We start from the raw sequence: 17709 nt of genomic DNA, 5'->3' as shown, positions 1-17709 counted from the left end.
TTTACGACTTCCAAACAGAGACAGAATGGGAGCAGCAGTCGTGCAAACGTTAAGGTTGACATTCAGCTCGTTATTGTCATTATCGGTGTTGTGGGGCGTATCACAATTTATTTGCATTATGTTCATAACGATACAGATTTGCTGTTTCATTAATTTAATTGCTTCAATGCTTTACCCCCCCCCCCCCCCCCCGGTGGTCGTGGGAGCTATAAAGTAAATTAACGTATAATATTGTTTAACAGAACTACACACAAGAGACGCACGCTAAATCATTTATAAACAAGCAAATGTATCAGTGTACCATACGGTAGCATACCCTTTGTCTTTATGTGTGTTTTATGCTTGTATCGCAATCCATTTTTCGCAAAACGAATGCATCTACAACCGCCATAAAAAGGAAACGAACAAACAAACAATTTCACCTAAACCTTTTTGCCAATGAAACGGAAACATTCAAACGAACCAGCGCTTCAAATGATATGTAGCAAACCCAGCAAAAGACGAAGTAGCAGAAGAAAAAAAAGGGATACCCTAAACAATTTCAATGAAAGATCAAAAATATCGCTCGATAATGGTCCTTCGCAAACGTTATCAAGCGTTTAAATTGAGTGGAAAATCACGTTTGATTTTCCATTCGATCATTACTACATTATTGACCTCTCGCTCGAAGGGGAACAGCACTTTTTTTTTGCTTCTCTAATGATAAACGATCGAAAAGCGTACTTAAAATGTGGTGCTACTTTGCCGTTCGATGAACGAAACACATTTGAATGAAATAGGCAAAATAATACGCACAACCAGGCAAGATGCTACCGTGCGAATCTGTTTCGAAAAAAAAATAAGAAAAAAGAAATAAACAATACATACGAGCGTTTGAGATTCAGGGATTTGCTGACACAATTCCTGGACGGTGCGACAACAACAACAAAAACAGACTGGCCCATAAATTATATCAGCCAGCGTGTCTTGGGTTGTGAGATGGTGCACACAAAAATAAAAACAAAGTTGACAGAGAAATTATCTTTAATTTGTGAAATTTTGGCTGCGGCTAAAGCATCGGCAGAGATTGCAGTCGTCGTTTGTATGCCCGTTTGCTTTACCGACAAAGAGAAAAACAACAACCTCCGAACGAACGACCCCAGGGAGCAAATATATTTTGAGCAGGCATGCACCAAATGCATTGTGTGTGAACTTTTTCGTTTTGCGCCGCGATTGTTGGCGTAATATTGTATGCGCTTTATGTTGATCTGTTGCAAAATGACAGAGGTTAAGCATGCTGTGCATTGCATTTCTCGCGTTTTTTTTAATTCACTTGATTAACACACTGTTTTCCTTTTGCTTTAGTTGCTGTATCACTCTGGTTTAGTAAAAAAAAAGCAACAATGAAATCTGCAATATCGGATTGTGTTTAAGGTTTTATCTCTAAATCGTTATGTTTACCGTAACAGCCACCGTGCTTCCTCTTTACCCTCTAATCAATTTTGCCCGGCCCGCGAAGAGTGGACATGAAGTGTGCTGGACAGTAGGGATTAATTTATCACAGGACCGAACGGGGCCAGCAGAGTCGATTATCGTACGCAGTGTGTGCTTGAAAATAGAACAGTCGGCTCAAGTGTTTTCAACATACCAAGCAAGCAAGGAAAAAAAACAAAAAGTCTTGCAAAAATCGCAAAAATCATTTAACAACAATATTTACGACGTGCAGCAGCACCGTGAGCGTAGGGGGATTTGCTCCATTTATCTCATGTGTTTCGTACGTTTTTTTTTAATTTTAATACACTTTATACGGTGCGTGTTGCACCCGTGGTAAACCTCCGAACGCGGCAGGCACACGATTCGATTGACACCAATTTTTTGTTTCGCAAAATCCCCTACACCTTCCCTTTCGCATATGCGTATAACGCGCCCATTTTGCATGTTGCTCTACTTGCGCGAGCTACCACCAGCGATCGCGATACACACTTGTCCCCCGAGCGAATTTGATTAACTTCTCCCCCACTTGCTGTCTGTCCTGTAAAATGGCGGTCAAATATCAAATCGCACGAAAACGCAGCGGAAAGCTTGAATGGACCGAATCCGCACACCACGCAGCGCCACGCAAATGGGTGAGATACACTCGAGATTTTTATCTGAAATTGTTTATTGAAAACAACAGTCTCCCGCTGCTGTCGGCCACCAGAGAGGCCGTGCTGGAGAAGGGTTATATTTGGTGGCACAGTCTAGTAAGTCGACCTGCCGCAGCGATCCCAATCGCGCCGGTTATAGCAATCGTTTGTTCACGACCGCATGCATGACCGGCAAGGCTTCACGGTCGTAAAGTCGTGTTTGCGGGCCCCGAGAGTCCCGGGCGATCCGGTTTTAAGGCAACACACCGCGCGGTGCAATTTCGTCCATTCGCATATGCTGCGCGTAGCCGCGCCAGTGGATGCGTAAGTGCACGCGGTCGCAAACGAGAGCAAAAGCGATCTTGCGAATATATTACGCCCGCGTTGAGTCTGACCCCTGCGCATCGAGGCAAGGGGGTAGGGTAGTGGGAGTAGATGGCAACAAAAACGACAAAAAAGGACACGAAAACAGAACAAGACACACGCGGGCGAAGGTAAATTAATTCATTCGGCACGATGATTTATGGCCGATAATATGTGTTGCCGCGGAGCCCCGGCCCGGCTGACCGGGTCCACTACCAGCTCCACTACACGCACACAAACGAGTAGCGCACTTTTTGAATGTGTTGATAAATTTACTTTAATCAAACTTGCGCGATACCGTGCGCTTCGCCATCGCAGACCCTGAGGCGACTGTGGAAAGCGCCCGGACGCGGCCCAGATGCGCGGCTCCCGGAGGACGGCGAGTGGTGTTGTGCGGGCTGGAAGTGGAGCCTTTCGAAAAAGAGAAACACATTTTCACCCGTTCGGGTAGCGTTTTTAATTTGTAAATCAGAGTAAATGGTGCATAAATTAAGCTAACTCGCCACGGCCGATGACAATTTAGCCTGGTGCGAGAGACACGCACCAACGCACCGCGACACTTGCGCCTTGCATAGGAGCGACGCGTAATGACTGAGATGGGTGGTAGGGTGCGGGAAGTGGTGTGGTAGAAAGTTGAGGCGAGTAATTAAAACAAGCTCGTCTGCGGAGTGATGTCGTACGCATTAGCGCAGTGCAGACGGCGGAGGAGGTTATCCAGCTTAACTGAGGTTAAGCGAATGCACCCATTATGCGTACCACCCTTCTTCCCTCCCACCCCTCCCGGCTGCCTCACATTCACTGTGGCCGCCACTATCGGCCGCCAGATCTGAGGGCAGATAGAATGCGGGCGCGTAGGAACAGTGTGTACGCCGGGCGCAATGCATTTCTCACGGCCCGCCGGGGTTCGGCAGCGACCGGCTCGGTACGCAACGCAACGAATAAGCCATCGACCTTACCCATTATTATATCTCGATCGAATTGATCGGCCGAGGATCCGATCCGATCGATCGAGCTGCATCAACATCCACCGGGCCACAGTAAACTTCATCCCCCCTTCCACCCCCTCTCGACACCGATGTGTAGTGTTGTTTCGTGTCAAGTACCGCCGGGGCGTTAATGGATCATACGCACGAGATAGAGCGGTTAATCTGATTTTCGCGACGGTATGTTTAATAAATTTAGACAACAACGTCGATTACGATTATGGTTGCTGCATCCCGCCCGGCCAACGCACTGCCGAGACCGCTGTAGCGCTAAACATTATTCGCCGCCGCCGCCACCACCACCGCACACGGCCGAGCGCGCGCGTTAATGGCTAAACATTTTTAATTTAAAAACACAAAAATTATCCCTTGAACGACCGGCCCTGGCAGGATGGGAAGAGAGGGAAAGGAAGGGACACTGGGGAAGGGAGGCGGAGGGTACAAGTGGCAAAAGACCTAGTACAGCGGATACTCATTAATTAAACGTTGTTTAAACTGCAATTACGTGATATCGAAACACTGCACACACACGGGGGACGGGGTAGGCACAGGGAGCGCGCGCTGCACTACAGTACAAGCGTGCAGGTTGCGCGCATATTGTGCCAAGGTTTGTTATGTTGAAGCATGATGCAGATTGATACAATTTTCTGGAGCTTGGAGCGTAAAAATATGCATTAATCAAACTATTAACAGTATTCTACAAAGCAGAATCTTTTGTAAGCATGATGCCGTTTTTTCTAGTTTTATAAGCTCAAATGCAAATGTCACAACACAAAAATGATCATTAAAGGGAGTCCTTGTCTTGTCGCTCCACGCTGTTGATGCCATCATCACTCAACCTATTGGCACGTGCGCTTGTGATACCCTTTTGACGGGCTGGCGTTTGGGAATTCCCATATTTATGCTTTACTGTTGAGATAGCTTTCAGTCAGCGTAGGGGCGCGGAATGGGACGTGAAAGGCAACACTACCCGTGGCTTTGAAACGTTTCACCTGTGCCCATTTGCAGCTGCGCCACAAATAGCACTAGCGCGCATATACACACACACACACACACACACACACACCTTGATCGAACAAATCGAACGATAACACCAGCTAGGTGGTGATTTTGAAGGAACGCGATGGCTTGCGGCTATTCGTACCTATGCCGTTGCAGCAAACGCCGCCGCCACGACATTTCGCATCTGTCACGACACAGCCACCATCGACTCTGCCTTGATGCCGTATACTCACGTCCCTCGTACCCAGGGACTCACCCTCATGTTGTGGGGTTAAGTGTGCGTTTAAAAGGTAAATCTTTTACTGACTCTCTACCCGTCGATCGGCAATTCTTCTCTCTTAGGTGAGTAATTTCGTTGAAACTAGGTTACACACATTCCATCGGCAGCATGGTGAATGAAACAAATGGAGTGAATATTAAAAAAAAAACACAGGCACAGACACATAACCCTGTATTCAAACCATGATCGTTGCATTCTCTTTCCATCTCCGCTCCAATACCTTTGGCTATATTCATTCGCGAGCTACTACGAAACGACACAAAACAAAATGTGTGCCTACTGTCAATAACTGAAGGGCGATTTTTTGAAGCCGAACATTTGCCATTGCGGGTGGGAAGACGGTTGGTTAAAGATGACTCAAGATTGAAGTGAAAACAATCCACTAATGCATCCACGCGTCGTCGTCCTCGCCCGCAACTACACCGAAATAGTTGAAAACCAAAGCATCGCAAACCGGTTTTAGATAAACAGGGGAGGAAGTGTAAGTAGCTGCTTTAAAAATCAAATGTCGAACAGCTGTCCGACTGCTTGGATCAGTAGGTATAAAAAGAGTAAAGCCCAGATGAAACATGTGATGGACAGAACGGGGTTTCCCTAGAATACACCGCCGGTAAAGTAAGCGTCACGTTTCACACATCTAATGCACCACCACTCCCCTGTCCAACTGATACGGATGAAGGTTTCAACATTATACTATAAAAATGTGTTTGATTGCGAAAGAAACTAATGGACGACGGTAAGCCATGTCGCTACACTAAACATGGTAGATTCTTCATCAGTCTTCAATAAGTTTAACGCACCAGCAACGAGTACATTGAACAACAACATTATTTATACATAACAGTTCACACTTCATAATCTTGCGTTACTGTATAAACGTCAGTAGGTTTCTCTTAATATTAGAGAAAGAAAACCATTAAAACTGACTAACAGGCATAAACCAGCATTCTTAAATTTAAATGCCGATTTTCTTAGCACCTCAATTACTGTAGAGCGTACGTCCTTCCCAACATGCACATGCGGTGCGAAAGTGCGCTGTTTCAAGATTCACAAAGCGTACAATATTTTACGCACCCACTGCCTAGATTATCCTGCACATTTTACTGCGATTGTAGCCCGAGGTGGGAAATAAAAATCCCATCTTGCCAAAAAGCCTCAACCTACACATGGTACAATGCATGCGTACATAAGCGCTATAACACCGCCGAATCGACGATGTGCTTCTGTGTGTGGCGTTACATTTTATGAGCTGAATTAATTTCGTTAAAAATTATATGCAATTTGCGATGCCCGCAAATTATGAAATACTCTTGCGAGGCACATTTCCGGCAACTGTCAGCTCCGGTGGATGTGTTCGATTTGGGATAAAACACAAGTATAACCATCGATCTACATCAAACGTTGATTCAACTGTCGCAAACATTCGTTCCGTTTAGTTCGTGCCATTTTATGAACCCAGCCTAACGTAACGATTAAATTATACACCCAGAAAATACGCCGCGGAAAATGTAGCTAGAAACGGGCTTACTGCCATTCTCTGCCTTTAGCTGACTGGATGCTGATTCACCGCACGAACCCTCACCGAGGCAGAAAGAAGGGACGTCACGCATCGAAAGAAAATGCCTGATGGCACTGATTGGGTCCCTGGATCGAATACAGACGGGAAGCTTTTCCATCGTGATCGTTTGTTCGCGCTACGCAGTCAAACAATCAGCAATCAGTTTGTTCTAGGTCGGGCTAGTAGTTCAATACGAAACCCAGCTGGCCTGGGTTGGGCATTATTTGTACTTACTTTGCAACACTTGTGCTGTGCCTGTTGTGGTTTATTTGAAGCACATTATTTCCCTTTGCTTCCACCATCGAGAGGCACATTACAACAGGCAGGGCAGGAACCATTGACGATAAAGTGTCCCTGCCAAGCTATGCTACGGAACAGGACCACTAGTGGCATTTAAGTTTTATAGCTCTCTTCCGGGTTTTTTTCCGTCATAGCCCTAGCTTCGCTAATATCCCACGAAATCTATTAAGTCATTAAGGACGCTTCCGCCATGTGAACGAGAGTTACTCTTTGTGGGCACTCGCTGAATTGCTTCGTGACGAGCAAACATTCATCTGAACTTTTCTTACCATAAAGCTGCCATGGGAGGGCAAACGAAAGAAAAATTCTTCAATCAGCAATGTAACACAGGATCCAGAAAGAATATGCAATAGCCCATACTGTCACATTAATGATGCCACGCACTGGTGGAAGTTTTCTACACGGAAGCTAAGAACGCTACAGAATGTTGATAGTCTGGACGTAAATGGCCAACACGCAACAACAATCAACCCGTCCACATGGCTGAAATAGTTTATTGTAACTTCAAAACCAAACAGAATGATTACGAAAGTGGCCTAGCCTTCAGTGTTATAAACAAGAACTCGTGTTACCAAATCGTGTCAACTAAACTTCGAAACACAAACTAGTTATAATAAAGATATGCTTACACGGTATGTTCCTGTAAAAGCATAAACAACATTCAAAACACTACTTACCATGCTTGAACGTAGACATCAAATGCTCCGCGTCAGTACCATGATGACAGTCGTACAACGATTTCCCCAGCAAATCCGACGGTTTATAGCCCAACAGTGAGAGCATGCTGCAAGCGAGAGAGAGAGAGAAAATAGGTGTCGCATCGTCAAAAAACATAATTATCGCACGCGTCGCTGTCTATTGGACACTCACATATCATCGACGTAGCTGAACTTCATGCCCAGCGTATGTTGCGTGAGGAAGGTGCTCGAACCGAGCGGCACCTCGATGTTGGCCGGATGCGGAAGCGGACGAGCGATAGCGACCAGCTGGCGCTGGCCCTCCTTATCTTTGCACGCAATGTGCCCGGTTACGTGAAGCACCTTGTACGAGGCGCTTTTGATATTGACACTGCGACCGCGGCTTGTCAGCGTGCACTTCAGCCGCAGGAAGAAATCACGATTTTCCATCGGCCGGCAGTCGCTGTTCGCCACACCGTTCAGCAGCTCCGACGGTGAATGGTGGCGACCGTTCAGGGCCTCCCGCAGCTCATCATGGTCACACTGATGGCTGTAGTCCCAGATTGGTTGACCCATGATATCGATCTACAGCATAGGTTAATGAAGTACGAAGCACCACAATTATTCATTTACGTTGCTGTTCGCTTTCGATTAAAGTGCTCCGACGCTGGCTTGCTTACCTGCGAAATGCCAAGATATTCGTTGACATTTTCCGAAACGTACGTCACGTCACCGTCCGCGGAAAGAATGATCAAAAATCCGTCGAGGGTTTGCAGGGCAATCGTTTCCGGATCTAGGCCGAGCGATTTCAAGCTCAGCTTAGCTTCGTTGTACTGAAACTCCTCCATAGAATCCATTGAAACATCGTTATCTTCCTTGATGGTAATTTGCTCCTTCGACTGGAAGTCTGGAACTGTAACGAACAAGGATACCGACCATGTGATTGCATTTCTTTTAAGACAACAAACCAATAATGTCGAACTGAAAATATCGGTTAGCAGTTGCTGCTGTAGACCGCGAACGAATAGCCGAGACACACACCATAAAACGTTCCATGAGCGCCACCTAGTGGCAATAAACATGAAGCTATCGCAAAGCTTGCTGAACTTTCCCGGATTCGGCTACTTCACCACATCGTGCTGTGGTGAATAATTCTACCAAAGTTTGATTGTTTAAATTTGAACATGAGCTCAATTCTTCGTGATCTCGGAAAAAAATATTTTATATATGTTGTAGGTAACTTTGAATACGCATGTTAAGTGGATAAAATTACATCAGCTATCATACTTACAGAGTTCCAGCATATTGCGAGCCTTCAAGAAAGCGATCGATAAGCGCATAACGGATGCCTTGTCCAAATGTTCCACCTCTTCCGGGCGCATCGGGAGCAGACTGGCCAGATCTTGGAAGATTTCGGTCTCGCGCGAACGCCGGCAACGAGCCGCATCACGCGATTTTTCCTTGCGCTTTTCATTGTTCCTGAAACGATGAAAAAGACAACACATTAGTTAGATTACGATGGATAGGATAATGTAGCTATAACTCGTTACAAAATCAACATATTTAGATACAATATTTAATAGGAAAAAAAATATCCATAAATAGTAAAATAATATATTTATCAATAATAAGAAAATAGTCATTAATTCATATAAATTAAATAAGCTTTCATTCAGCATGCATCGTTATCTTGAAAGACTCTTAATCTTACCCTCTCTAGATCAATCATAATCAAACACTAACAGCTGCCAAAAACAATCTAAAAATTGACATCTAACTGCCATACCATTGATATTGTCCCTCTCTAGGCGGGTAAGGTATGGTATGATGAATTTACGAATTCAGTAGCGAAATCTGGTTCCGTTAAGCCGGTTTAATGTATTGCACCTGATACACAGCGACAGTGTCGGCGTGCACAGCATGTGCAACGAGTAGAGTAAAGAAGTCAATAAAAAGTGAAAAAAAAAATCTGTTTTAGATAATCCTAATCACCTTTCAGCCGAAAGGCTCTACCTGAAGTGCGGCATTGCAATAGAAGATTTTTTGACCAAGTCGATGCGACGATATGTTTCGTGATATGGACGGACAACACACCATACGCTACACACCGTCCACGGTTTGATAATTCGTTTACCGCTTTGGGCTGGACACGCTATTGCCCTATACGGAACGAATCACGTTCCCTTATCAAAGCGGTTGGCTTTACGACAAATGCCAGATAGACAGATCAATCGAAACGTGTGAGAGACTTTGCTGAAAACAAGCAACACTTAATAAAAATTTGCCGTTTTTTTGTTGCAAATATTGATCGTAAAAACATACAATAAAATATAAATAAACATGATAATGCTGCATAGTACAACATGTTTGCATGTTTTTGAACAAATAATGAAATAAAGTAATTATTTAACAATCAAGAAGTGAAGATGTAGAGTCATAAAGGCACAACACTGACATATGCGTGTTCTGCAGCCAAACAACAGATAGGCATTTAATGAACAGCAACAGGAAAACCGACAAAGTTTTTAATGGAAAAAGAAAGATATCAAAAATATGTTTCAAGAACTGCAACACAGTAACAATTCCATCAAATGTCATTACCCTATAAATCCCTTCCGCTGACCGCTGAAATGCGTGCCAAAGCTTAATCGGTAATTATCAGACACGCGTAATAGCACGTAGAGATTAAGCTGAATCATATAGATACAGTTTATTGTGGATGAGGCTGATGATGATGGTCAATAATCTGTCGTAAATAAATAAAAATCAAACTTTTATTGACAACCCACGGAAAGGCTAAAACAATTTCTAAAAAAACACACACACACACACACAAAGTAGAAGCTACCTTTGCACTCAATCCTCATGTGCAGTCTAGTTGTTAGGTTGGGGTTTAAGGGAAAAGCAATAATTGAACACCCTACATTCACGCCACAAAGTATAACCTTGGAGGCTATCTTAAAACAAACGAAGATACATCTAAGAGATCCCCCCAAATATATTTTGTCAGGGCTGTTTGTTGCATCATGTGATGTGCAATAAACGAATGGATTATTGTGAAATTCGCACAAAGGACTGGCTCATTCTGGTCGGGCAGTAGTATATATCAGAACCCCTTCTTTTGCGCTCTCTTTGTTTAAAAGTGGATTGGAAACGCCCAATATTTGGGGAAATAGAGCCTATTCTTCTTTATGGTATTGTTTATCGGACCAAATTCACCCACTGACCAAATGTACAATATGTACTGTTAGACCATGTAAAAATATCAAAAGCAACGACCGTTATAAAACTCATAATTTTCCACGAGATAAAGTATGCTCCTTGTTTTGTTCAATAAAGGTGAACTGCTATATTGTTATATAGTATCTATAGACAACGTCACTTCACCCATGAAAATCAGAAGCTGTAAATCTAGCCTGCCAAACTAATCAAGCTTGGCTTGCCATTAAAACGGAGCGTTCAATACGTCCACTGGCATGTCATAACAGTGTGATACGAGCTCATCAACAGATTGAATAGTTTACACAAACTTCCAACCTAACAAACTGCTTTTCACAAAATCGTTTCATTTTCAGTTAATCATGCCATACAACTTCTGTGCTAGAGGTTCATAAAATAATTAATGAAACGGTCCTGTTTTCCCCGAAAGTTTCACTGCTGTGTTGTAGAGTCGTAGTCATGGTTTTATTTTAGTCTTAGAGCATTTCTTTTATTTTTCTCGTACAAATGGAAACGAGTAGCCGTTCTCGAGTGGAACGCAACTGCAAACAGTGGGAAAGTGGTCATTGGGGTAAATTGGAAACGAAAACTGAATCCCTCCTATTAACGTAACTGACCATGTGACAGTGGATAGATGACTCTTTGCATACATGTTGGTACACATCGTCGACACCAGCGGTTCTTCATTTGACTAATGCATCGACTGTTTCCCTCAACACGAGTGCACTTGCACCCAGCTCTAATCGCGTCGGTTGTAACATAAAGAGTGATTGTTTGCTGAATATGTTCTGTATGGTAGAATACTTCTGCACTCATCTAGTGCAAACATTTTGCCGAGTGTGTTGTTACAGCATTCGCCCAACAGAACAAACTGGAAATGAGGTTCTATTTACACAAACCACGCTACTTCGCATAATGCCTCCAGTACAGGATCAGATGGATCTTTTGCGCTCAAGCAAGCACAGCAATGATTCCAGCACACTGCCGTGTCACAAAATCATTCCAGCCGTCTATTCACATCAGCACGCGCAAGTGCAAACAGTTGCGCTAGGGTGAGAGATAGTGGCGTTAACTTTGCGCACCCTTGTCTCGGTGGGACGGCGAACGCTTAATGGTTCGCACCGAAAGCTCAAAACAACTTCGTCTCCATCCGTCTGCTCGTGGCCATAAAGTGATGCGAGAGTAGCGGTGGATGAGTAATATTGCTTTACACTTCACTAGTCGCTACCGAGGTCCCTCTCGCGACCAGCCACCGGTCAAACACCGCTATCATCATTCGACAGCGTGGTGATGTTGTGCTTTACTGCCTGTAACTATACAACAACGACCGCAGGCTAAGGGAGCTGGCTAAGAAAGCCTACGGAAGGACTAACAAGTGTACAGTAAAATGATTTAAATGATTTCCTCACTTATGCCATATTTCATGTTTACGTAGAATGTACCGGAATGCTGAGCGAACAGTTTGAGTTCTCTTTTACTGCAGTTTTGTTGCAGAAAATCGTCGAGAGACAACTGTCAAACTAGCTCTAGATAGATCGAACAAGAATGAACACGACAATTCAGCCGTGTGTTTAACCTGAAACAGATTGTGTGCACTTGTACGAGACTTGAGCAAACAGCAAACCTTTCAATGCAATCATATACTCGATTAGTGCTTAAGTAAAACCACCGCAAATAGCTTAGCGCGTAAAACCAGATTCATCGCTTATATACCAACGGCCCGAGAAATCAACCAATCGGAAGGGGCCTTGGCAGACAGAGATTGGCATAACCATATACTACGGACAAGCTTCAACCATACCCGAATGGTTTACTTATCGGCCAGCCAGTGTGTGTATAATACATACCAATGACAGTGTATAACAGATGGCAGTGAATCGATTTCGAACCAACCATACCAAGCATTTGGAGAGGACCCTATCGATGATCTTGATAATTACTCCGACATCACTCAACACTCGCTTCCGATTGGTTGGTGTGGAACGAGGAAGCTACTTACATGAAATCTTCCATATCGACCATGTTGACGTAAGGACACGGTTCCTGCCCATAGTAACCATAGCAGTAGGCATAGTTCCATGGCGGCGGACCCTGGCACGGTGGGTAATTCGCCGCCACGTACGGTTGCTCAAGAAATGACGGAGTGCTGCTGCTGCCGCCAGCAGACATCATATTTTGAGGTGGTGACACTAGCTCGGGCGATTCGCCCAATTCGACACCGTACGAGGATGGCTGGCGGGCGGATGGCGGTGGAAGCGCCTGACAAAAGGGCTGATAAGCACCACCGACAAGATGGTGGTTGTTGGAAGGAACCTGCGGTTGTTGCTGCTGCTGCTGCTGATGCTGCTGCTGGTGTTGGTAATCGTTGTTGCTACCCATTGCCGTTGGCGCCATCATTTGAGGTTGGTTATATAACGGGCCCATCGGTGGCGGCTGGTGTTGTTGATGAGGTCCTACACCTTGGTTAGCGTTTGGGTAGGACATGTAAGGACATGCATTGCTACCTGTCACTACACTTCCAGTGTATGCGTTGAAATCTTCTTTAGCAACTGCCGTTCCACCAGCGTAGTTGAATGTACCGTCAAATCCGGGTTTAGATTTATCCGGATATTCTACAGTCCCCATTGCTGGGGGACCGTAGAATGATACATTTTCACCTCCATAGTATCCGCCACTTAGACCACCACCACTCCCACCACCGTCATAAACATTGCCCATTCCACCAACTGCTCCCTCGTTCTGATACCAGTTCGTATGCATCGTCTAACCGCTTCAGGAAATTCCAACTAACACTCTTGATACGATTCGAAATCAATCCTAATCACAATTCACCCGTAAACGTATTTATTCCAAATGATCCTCTCACACACAGAAACACTCTAAAAGATGTCTAGAAACATTCCGGTGTCGACTTCACTAAAACACGTGCTGGGGCAAGTAACTGGACACATAAACTTAACTCCACCTCGGCACGCTGAAAACCGACTGCCAAAACGTTACCACTTCCGACCGACGAGACCGAGCTCCGACGACTGTCTAATCGTAATCCGATTGGCAATGCTACTAATTTATAATGTTATATTATCTTGCGCACGTTAACGAAAGATTCCCGATAAAAAAAGAGCGGAACCGTAAACGATTATACTGGATGGTCCAAGCCCAAGCCCTAGCCGCTGTCGTCTTCGGGATATTCGTTATCGAAACGGCGACCTACCAACGAGATCCCCGAGCGCGGGATCCAGCAATCAACAGTCAACGAACTCGCCAGTGGATCGGCTACAAAGTACTTGCTAATACTACTACTACTACTACCACCAGGTTCGTCGCTAAACATTACTCTCCACAGAGGTGCGCGTGAAGGAACAGTCATGTAGAAGGAGGTATTCGTAGGTCGTTGCGAAAGTTTGGAGCCGCACGTCTGATAACACGCCAGAAGGGTGGGAAAGATGATAGAAGCTGACCAGTAGGCGACGGATACAGGGGAGGGCGAGGGGGACCCTGAGTAACGATTAGCAAAGTATGAGTCGGCCGTAAGTTGGAAAGTCAAAGTTTTAGAACGCTCGTGCAAACCCTGATGCTCGATGACTACTGAAGAAGGTGAAGCTTCTACTGGTGCGCTGCTGTCTATGGATGGTTTACAACCCCTTACAGGCAAACGAGATAGTATGAGCTGATAAGCATGTGTGGTAAAGATAAATTTTGTATCCTATTGCCTTGGGCTAGTGCACACTTGCTAGCACAGTGGTCAAAATAAGACAGCTGGACATACATTGCATGAGAAATGAATATCTCTACAAATAATAAGCTTTTGTAGGACTATACTTTTTTAGCTTTTTTGGCATGGAAGTAGAATTAATTTGATTTCATAAAAAAAATGTTAACTAAAAACATAGATCATTTTCATAGTAAAGTGACATCCTTACTATTGTTTTTTCATAGTGATTAAAAGATGTTCCGTCTATTTGATATGCAATATTGAACTTGTTTATTGTAACAGACTTCCAATTAATGTTTTCAGCGTAAAAAACAATGCTAGTCTAATGATCATCAGTGATCATCTGAAATACCGTTACTGATCTTTCGCAGCAGTTGATTTGCAAATCATATTGAGATAACGTCATATTAAACATTTCCTATGAATCTATGTCCTATGATCTCAAGATGTGTAAGATGTTGTCGATTACCTTGTCAGCGTGGGAACTGCATTCGGAAGTATTTTGTTGGGAACTATTGTGTGTTCCTGCTAGCGCCGCGCAAATTGTATTTATAGCCTCATTATTAAGATCAGTTGCATCTTTTCGCTTTATTGGCAATCTGTCCCAAATATCTGTTTTACATTATGTGTGTTTTACAACAAATTTACAACAGACAAATGTGTGTTTTACATTTTATTTAAAAACAGCCATCGATCGAATATTCTGCATTCAATAAACAAATTAATAATCACCTAAAATAAAATTGTAATACACACGGTAAACACAGTTGCAGACCAAGCACATACTGTTACGCTTCTCAAAGAGCAACCAATATTTGCCCGCCTGTTCTGTAGCGCTGTATTGGTTTAACCTTCTATTTTTTACCACTGTGAGTAGTAAATTGTCTCAATTAAAATTAATAGCACGGAGAGGGTGCTGTGGCAGGTTTGCAGAAACGTTGATTCGCCCACCGCCGACACATCAATCTCGAACCGGCGGACGAACGCATCTTGGACAACCGGAGCCGCTTTATCTCTCCTCTCCAGCTCCATCGCTGCAAAACATTAAATTGCTCTCGGCACGCTGCTGTGCTTGACGAAAAACAATCATTCAGCTGCGAGCAACGCACACAGGAACAGTAATACTACTCGCTGCTGTCTCTGTCTGGCGTACGATTCGCATAATTTGCATACACGTATAGGATGTGCATGATGTACAAAAGCCGACCCAACAAATCAATTCAAATGGCCACGGTGTCGAAGGTCAGTAAAGCAGAACGGAACCGTGCGCTCCTTTCACTGAAATTCCTTTCCGCAGTGCGATCTGTTTGCTTCGTGTTTCTGTTGAAATTTGTAAACACACATTAAACATAAAGCGATACGGCGTCAGCAAACATTAAAAACATAAAGATAACAAACATTCAATAATACAATAAGATAAAGATATTGATTCTTCACATGATCTGTGTTGGATTTTCCCGCCCTTCGCGAAGGTGGGAATTTACGTGCATTCGGTGACGTAAAGTCGTATGCCAAAATGCAGAAAGAATGATATCTGTTTCTGAAACTATTCTCATGCAAAATGCGTCATGGCGAAGGTTGTAATAGTAATCGACGCACGTACGTGTATTACGAACACAGAATCCTTAACAACTGCTTTGTCCAAACAGGGAATGAAAGCTTTCAATCGAGTTTCCGGTGATGACGCACAGCTCTTAACCAATGCGTTTTATTAGAGTACAAACGATTTGTATTTCAGGTTTACTAATCAAACATTAGTTTAAAGATTGATCTGCTGCTTCAAGCAAGAAACAAACGAATGAAGTAAAATTAAAAAAAGGAATGATTTTCCTCTCAATATAAACATGTGTAGAATTCTTATCATTACGCTCATAAACGCTTCGATTGCACAAGTAAGACAAACTTCTGTCCTATCACTTAAACTGCATTGATTGACCCCCATAAACAAACAATCAAAGACCTTTCGGTGAGCAAATTTGGGGGGAGGTTAGACCTCATTACAACTAGTGACGCAGCAACGAACAATATTTTTAATCAATAAAGGTTATTGGTCGTCAGCAAGTGCAAAAAGCATTCAATGTTTGATTGAATGTTAAAAGAACTCTTATCAGCAACAATGGCTATTTTTTTTCAACGAGATCTATGTAAAATCGTCTATGTTCTTCTTTGCATTGATGGTAATTTAGAGCTGCCAGGGAAATCCGTCTAAGAAATGAATATAATTTAGAATTATTCAATGGTTGGATTTTTTTTTCTTTGTGAGATTTTTATCATAATATCACTTGGAGCGTTTTTCAAAGGCGTACAATAACGTTTGAATTGCAAAAAAATACTTTTTTCGGAAGGGTTAGAGGAAAAAAACTTAGACAGATAATTGCTTTCCAAAAATATCTGTGATAAAAGGTATTTAAAAGGTAATCAATCTATCCCCTTGCGAGCTGCAGCCTTCTGTCAGTTATCCGGAATTTTTGCCAAAGCGGACGAAGACATGCGTATAAGCATGTTTTACATGTATGTTCATGTTTCCAGGTATTTTTTGACTGTTTGTTCAGTTGCATCGTACTCCCGGCTAAGCGAACGCAGCGAGGAAACTGCTTTTCCGTTGGTCTTCCCATTCAGCTTCTTTTGATATTTCTTGTCGCACACGGTCGTCTGCCATTCGGAAGTGGGCTTTCTTTCGATGCTACAATTGTTATCTAATAATGCCAATATGCTGTAGCTGCCGGGATGAACTCATCCGACTCCCTCTTGATGTCATATCGCGCACGCTTCTGAACGAAGTTGCTTCACTTTTATGGCCATCACGGTTAGAGTTCGACTGAAAGAGCATACAATTTTTGGTTGCTTACTCATGGGTTATTATTATTGAATGTGCAATAAACATTTCATTAGTCGCATGAAAAATAGACAATTTTAGTCGAGTTTTTCATTGCAAACGTTAGCAAGGGTAAAGATTTTGCTAAAGTAACAGCTCCTAGCTGATATGTGCATAAAGTCTAACCCATGCTCGATTTGAACCTAAGTCGAGTGATATGATCCCTTCTCACACTTTCGAGTGTGTCGTACCATTTTGTGGAGATTGAAAACGAAAAATAGTCAACACACTACACACAACGAGACAAGCGACTGCTAATGTGTCCAAGCGAACGATGATGATGATGGCGCACGGAAAGGAATGCCCACGGCTAATCACACCGGTTCAACAGGTTCAACAGCTTTGAAATGTCGTTTGTCGGTCGTTGCTAGTTGAACGGCATTCACCCCCACGCACACATGCACACTTCAGGCTCGTCGAACCAACAGAATTTGGAAGGTGTACGAACATGCTCCACAAAACAAACCGACTGCCGTGTATCCTGACGTTATCGCCCGAAGACGTTGGACGCGAACTGTTGGATCTTCGGCGCTAGACACGTTCTGAATGATGGCACTAGCCCGAAGAGCGATAGCATCAAGCACTCCCGGCGAAGGTGGAACGCCTGCGCACGAGAAGCTCGATGTACACAC

General features: G+C 43.7%; 1 protein-coding gene across 2 annotated transcripts in view; it reads right to left on the bottom strand.

The window, feature by feature from the left end:
* LOC120948632 (protein similar) overlaps positions 1-17709 on the bottom strand; it is a 113918-nt gene that overhangs the window by 93273 nt on the left and 2936 nt on the right. The window contains exons 1-5 of one of the 2 annotated variants that reach the window (XM_040365201.2): positions 12487-13532; positions 8560-8747; positions 7949-8181; positions 7462-7853; positions 7269-7375 (exon numbers count right to left, since the gene is read on the bottom strand). In XM_040365201.2, coding sequence (XP_040221135.2) covers positions 7269-7375; positions 7462-7853; positions 7949-8181; positions 8560-8747; positions 12487-13247 — 1681 coding nt within the window. In that variant the 5' untranslated portion in view covers positions 13248-13532. Of the gene's footprint in view, positions 1-7268; positions 7376-7461; positions 7854-7948; positions 8182-8559; positions 8748-12486; positions 13533-17709 lie in introns of those variants that run through there. The other variant, XM_040365202.2, reaches the window with a different exon arrangement.

This window comes from Anopheles coluzzii, chromosome 2, assembly GCF_943734685.1.
Source record: "Anopheles coluzzii chromosome 2, AcolN3, whole genome shotgun sequence".
Classification (NCBI taxonomy): domain Eukaryota; kingdom Metazoa; phylum Arthropoda; class Insecta; order Diptera; family Culicidae; genus Anopheles; species Anopheles coluzzii.
This window is presented reverse-complemented; position numbering and strand designations above follow the sequence as displayed.